Genomic DNA, 5079 nt, shown 5'->3' on the forward strand with positions numbered 1-5079 from the left:
TAGGAGAGTGTGTGAAGCTGGATAGACGTAAGTTCGTCGGAGGCGTCAGATGGGTATAAGGGACAGGTGGATATCTGGTGGGAGGGCGGGTGTTGGGAGTGGTAGTTTCCCTCTGCCCCGATTGATGACGGATGGCTGATTTTTAGGGATGTGGCTGCTGGCATTGCGATTCTGCTCGAGGCCGGGGGGCTCGTCACGACGGCCAATCCGCCGGCGAACCCCGAGACGGATCCGATCGAGGAGGTGCGCTTGGGCAGTCGGTTGTATCTGGCGATCAGGTGAGATGCCGTTGATCTGCACTAGCGATGGAAAGCTGACCATGACCATGACCATGACCATTTAGACCGGCTGGGCCGTCGGCAACCGAGACGGGGAGACAGACGCAGGAAAGGACGGTGAGGGAGGTGTGGAAACGCGTGAGGGCGCTGGACTATAAACGGCCTGGCGCGTAGGCCTGCCCAAATAGACTTCATGAGAGGATATTCGCTAGCGTCATCTATGTACATGCAACCTCTATTATACACATGCAAACTCCATCCCAGAAAAAAAAAGTTATAGATTCGACTTGGACGGCACCCGTTCGGCAATCAACTTGGCCACCACCTCCTTGACCTTGTCCACCAGACCAGGCTCAGCCACCACATCCTTGCCGGTCCACAGACGGGCCTGCTCCAAGCCCTGCCAGATCAACGCCTCGGAACCCAGAATCACCTTCCACCCCGCGGCCGAGGCCAGCTGTGCAATCTCCGTCCAGGGCACAGGGTGATAGCACATCTCCAGAATCACGCCCTTGAAGCTTTCGGCCGACGGGGCCGGGGCCTCACCCAGAAACGCCCGCAGGACTTTCCTCGCCTGGATCTCATCCGGCGTCTTGGGGGGATAATTGGGGATGCCCGAGACAATGACGGCCGGGGCCTCGAGGCGGGCCGCCACCGCCGGGTCAGTCACATGGACGAGCGCCGCCTGGTGCGGGCTGGGGTTGCGCCGCCTGTCCTCGTCGAGGATGGCCGCCACTTCGGCGGCATCGCGGTTGACAACGTAGATCCTGCTGGAGCCGAGCCACCTGCGCATGACGTAGATGGCGGTGCGGGCGGTGCCGCCTCCGCCGACGATGAGGGCGGGCTTGTTGCGGAAGGGGTCATGGCCGGTGGGCAGGGAGAGGGGGGAGTTCTGGAGGAGGGCCTCGCGGATGCCGATGCAGTCTGTGTTTGTGCCGACGTAGGAGCGCGAGCCGTCCGCTTCGGGGCGGAGGAAGATGGTGTTGCAGGCGCCGGCTTGTCGGGCGTCCTCGGTGAGGTCGTCGAGGTGCGGCATGATGGTGACTTTCCAGGGCATGGTCACGGAGGAGCCGACGAACTTGGGGTTGGACTTGATGGAGGCGAGGAATTTGGCGATGGGGGGAGAGCGGGTGTAGGGTGGAGGGTAGGATTCGGATGTCCCGTAGACGCTGGAAAGAGGGATCTGGGTCCAGTTCAGGCCGAGGGTCGTGTAGACGGTGTGATGGAGAGGTGGAGACAGGGAGTTGAGCAGAGGATGGCCGTAGAGATATGCCACTCCGTCGAACTGATCAGGAATGCGGATGGGCTCCTCTGGTTGTTGGGGTTGTTGTTCGAGGACGTCCATGATGGGGGCGGCCATGACTTGCACTATCCCAGGTCTGAGTCGATGTTACAATTCAAGGATTGAAAATGGGATTGCGGGATATAAATTGATTATGAAGATGTAGAGACTAGTCACTAGATGACTAGAATTGAATCGAGATAGTGAATTGTGCATTTCCCAGCGGAGAAACGTTTAGCTGCCCGTGACTGGGGATGTTTGCTTAGCCTTAATCACTTCTCCTCAAGCACTTTCTTCTCCTTTTTCATCACCTTGAATCTACATCACTTGATCACTTAAACGTTATCAATTCATTCTCATCTCATCTCATCTCATTGAGAGAATTCGACATGCGAGTAGAAACTCTTTTCAGCCATTGCCTTGCCTGCGGACGTCCTCCGAGTGCCAAGTCCTCTAGATTCTAGATTCCTCACGGGGAGAAGCCTTTTCCTGTGTTTGGCTTCTGCACAGATCTCCATGATTGATTGCCGGGTATCACTTTTCCCAGCCACCGACCCATTGATTGAGATCCATTGGTCGCCAGGTCATCGGCCCTTGGTTGAAGCCCAACAGTCTCTTCTCGCAACTGACATGTCTGAGTCTGCATATGCTGGATGCCATCAAGTTAGTCCTAGCTTCCCCACAAAATACGCTCTCCCTTACTCTCATGCGGTATCGGAGCCGCTCCTCAAGGCTCACGGGGCATGGCACAGCAGAAACCATGGACGACCTTGGCATTCTTATTTCTAAAGCATTTAGACGAATGCAAAGTTAATATGCTTTCTTCCTTCTGCTTAATGGTTTAACCAGAGTTCTTCAGGAGCAACTCCTTCTCCGCATCTCCACGCAGTCTACTCCGTATATCCCCAGGTTTTGTCGCTCCGGACTGTTTATCCACAGCTACGGCTTGTGGCTATTTAGTTAAAGTGGTGCCTCCGCCATCGACTTTGTTTCTACTTCAACCATTCAATTGAGGATCTCAAAATGTCCATCCTTGCTCTGGTCGAAGATCGACCAACCCCAAAGGAAGTCTACAACTGGAGGATTTACCTGTTGGCCGCCGTGGCCTCCTTCACCTCATGCATGATTGGCTATGACAGTGCCTTCATCGGCACCACTCTCGCCCTCAGCTCGTTCAAGGACGAGTTCGGTTTCAACACGATGACCAAGACGGCGGTCAACCTGGTGAGCGCCAACATCGTCTCCTGCTACCAGGCCGGCGCCTTCTTCGGCGCCTTCTTCGCCTATCCCATTGGTCATTTCTGGGGTCGCAAATGGGGTCTGCTCTGTGCCGGCGCGATTTTCACCCTGGGCGCGGGTCTGATGCTTGGGGCCAACGGGGACCGTGGGCTGGGCTTGCTTTACGGGGGGCGCGTTCTGGCCGGTCTTGGGGTCGGTGCGGGTTCGAACATCACTCCCATCTACATCTCCGAGATGGCTCCCCCCTCGATTCGAGGACGACTGGTGGGGGTCTACGAGTTAGGCTGGCAGATCGGTGGTCTGGTGGGCTTCTGGATCAATGTACTTTTGACTGTCTGCTCCATTCACTTCAGACATGCTAACCCGCTCCGTAGTATGGCGTCAGTGAAACGCTGGCTCCCAGCCACAAGCAGTGGATCATCCCCTTCGCGGTCCAGCTGATCCCCTCCGGTCTGCTTCTCATCGGTGCCGTCTTCCTCAAGGAGTCGCCGCGTTGGCTTTTCTCCCGGGGACGTCGGGAAGATGCCGTCAAGAATCTCTGCTGGATCCGCCAGCTGCCGGCGGACCACATCTACATGATCGAGGAGATTGGCGCGGTTGACCAGGCCTTGGAGGAGCAGCGGGCCACCATCGGCCTTGGCTTCTGGAAACCGTTCAAGGCCGCCGGCACCAACAAGAAGGTCATGTATCGCCTCTTCCTGGGAAGCATGCTCTTCTTCTGGCAGAACGGCAGTGGGATCAATGCCATCAACTACTACAGGTATGCCTCATCCCACCCTCCGGCAAGCCAGCTGCTCACTGTGTCTAGTCCCACGGTGTTCAAGAGCATCGGTCTCCAGGGCGCAAACACCAGCATGTTCAGTACCGGGATCTTCGGCGTGGTCAAGACGGTGGTCACCTTCGTCTGGCTCCTCTACCTGATCGACCGCGTGGGACGGCGTCTGCTGCTGCTCATCGGCGCTGCCGGCGCCGCGGTCTGTCTGTTCATTGTGGGCGCTTATATCAAGATCGCCGACCCGGCCTCCAATCCCACCCCGGAGATGACGAGCGGGGGCATTGCGGCCATGTTCTTCTTCTACCTGTACACCGTCTTTTACACTCCGTCGTGGAACGGTACCCCTTGGGTCATGAACTCGGTAGGACCCTTCTCTTTGCCTTTCTGTGAGGGGACTGACAAGTTTAGGAAATGTTCGAGCCCAACATGCGCTCCCTCGCGCAGGCGTGCGCGGCCGCGTCCAACTGGCTCTGGAACTTCCTCATCTCTCGCTTTACGCCGCAGATGTTTGCCAAGATGGAGTACGGCGTGTGGTTCTTCTTTGCCTCGCTGATGGTCCTGTCCATCGTCTTTGTCTTCTTCCTGATTCCGGAGACCAAGGGGATCCCGCTGGAGAGCATGGATGTCCTGTTCGAGACGCGGCCGATCTGGCGCGCCCATGCAACGGTCCTGGCCAAGCTGCGCGAAGACGAGGAACGGTTCCGGCATGAGATCGAGGAGTCGGGCTACACCAAGACGGGCGACGAGCAGGTGGAGCACTTGCCCAAGGTTTAGATCTGTAGATTGGTATTGGTATATATAGCACAGGGAGGTCACTGCATTGTTTATCCAGAATAATCAAGCATATGCAATCAACTGGTTAAAGAAGATCGCCCGATTTGTAGCACGCATGTTCAACCCAAACCTAGATGTATAAGTCTACTACTACTTGTGCCTGCGTCTATCTACTCAAGTCATTCACTCAGAGAATCCACCTCCACCGTCTCCCCCGTCTCCAACGCCCTCCGCACAGCCTCACAAACCATCACCGCCCGTAACCCATCCCGACCCGAACACCTCGGCGTCGCCCTGCCCCGAACGACATCCACAAAATGCGCCAGCTGCAAATCAAACGGCGCCTGGCCCTCCCCCTGCCCCTCCACCTCCACCCTCTCCGCAACCAACCGCTCAGTCCAACTCTTCTCCGCCCGCCCATCATAGCTCCACCGCGTCATATCCGGCACACTCAGCGAGGCCTCGGACCCGAAGATCCGGTAGAAGTCCGCCCCGCCGCCGCCGCTGCCGGCCAGAGGAGGAGGGGCAGGGATAAGCGGGTTCTCACCGGTGCCGGTCTCGAAGTTGTAGGGCGAGGGGGTGGCGTCGCAGACCAGGAAGGTGCCCACGACGCCGGAGGCGAAGCGCAGGGTGAGGGCGGCGCCCTCCTCGGCGTCGTGGGGCGGGCTGGGGCGCTGGGCGGGGGTTCGCTCGGCGTGGAGGCGGGTGATGGGGCCGAAGAGGTAGTGGAG

The 5079-nt window shown here is 57.9% G+C and overlaps 2 protein-coding genes across 2 annotated transcripts; both read left to right on the plus strand.

The window, feature by feature from the left end:
• Positions 1-146: 146 nt before the first annotated feature.
• On the plus strand, positions 147-452 carry CDV56_100053 (uncharacterized protein; the record flags this gene model as incomplete). Its single annotated transcript, XM_026753672.1, has 2 exons — positions 147-278; positions 344-452. Coding segments are annotated over 2 exons (241 nt in total), but the record flags the coding sequence as incomplete, so codon positions are not given.
• A 2131-nt stretch (positions 453-2583) lies between these two features.
• On the plus strand, positions 2584-4348 carry CDV56_100571 (sugar porter family MFS transporter; the record flags this gene model as incomplete). Its single annotated transcript, XM_026754190.1, has 4 exons — positions 2584-3120; positions 3174-3559; positions 3608-3935; positions 3983-4348. The coding sequence occupies 4 exons, from the start codon at positions 2584-2586 to the stop codon at positions 4346-4348; spliced, it is 1617 nt and encodes a 538-aa protein (XP_026609462.1).
• Positions 4349-5079: the final 731 nt, after the last annotated feature.

Source organism: Aspergillus thermomutatus (assembly GCF_002237265.1).
Source record: "Aspergillus thermomutatus strain HMR AF 39 chromosome Unknown NODE_544, whole genome shotgun sequence".
NCBI classification, from domain to species: Eukaryota; Fungi; Ascomycota; class Eurotiomycetes; order Eurotiales; family Aspergillaceae; genus Aspergillus; species Aspergillus thermomutatus.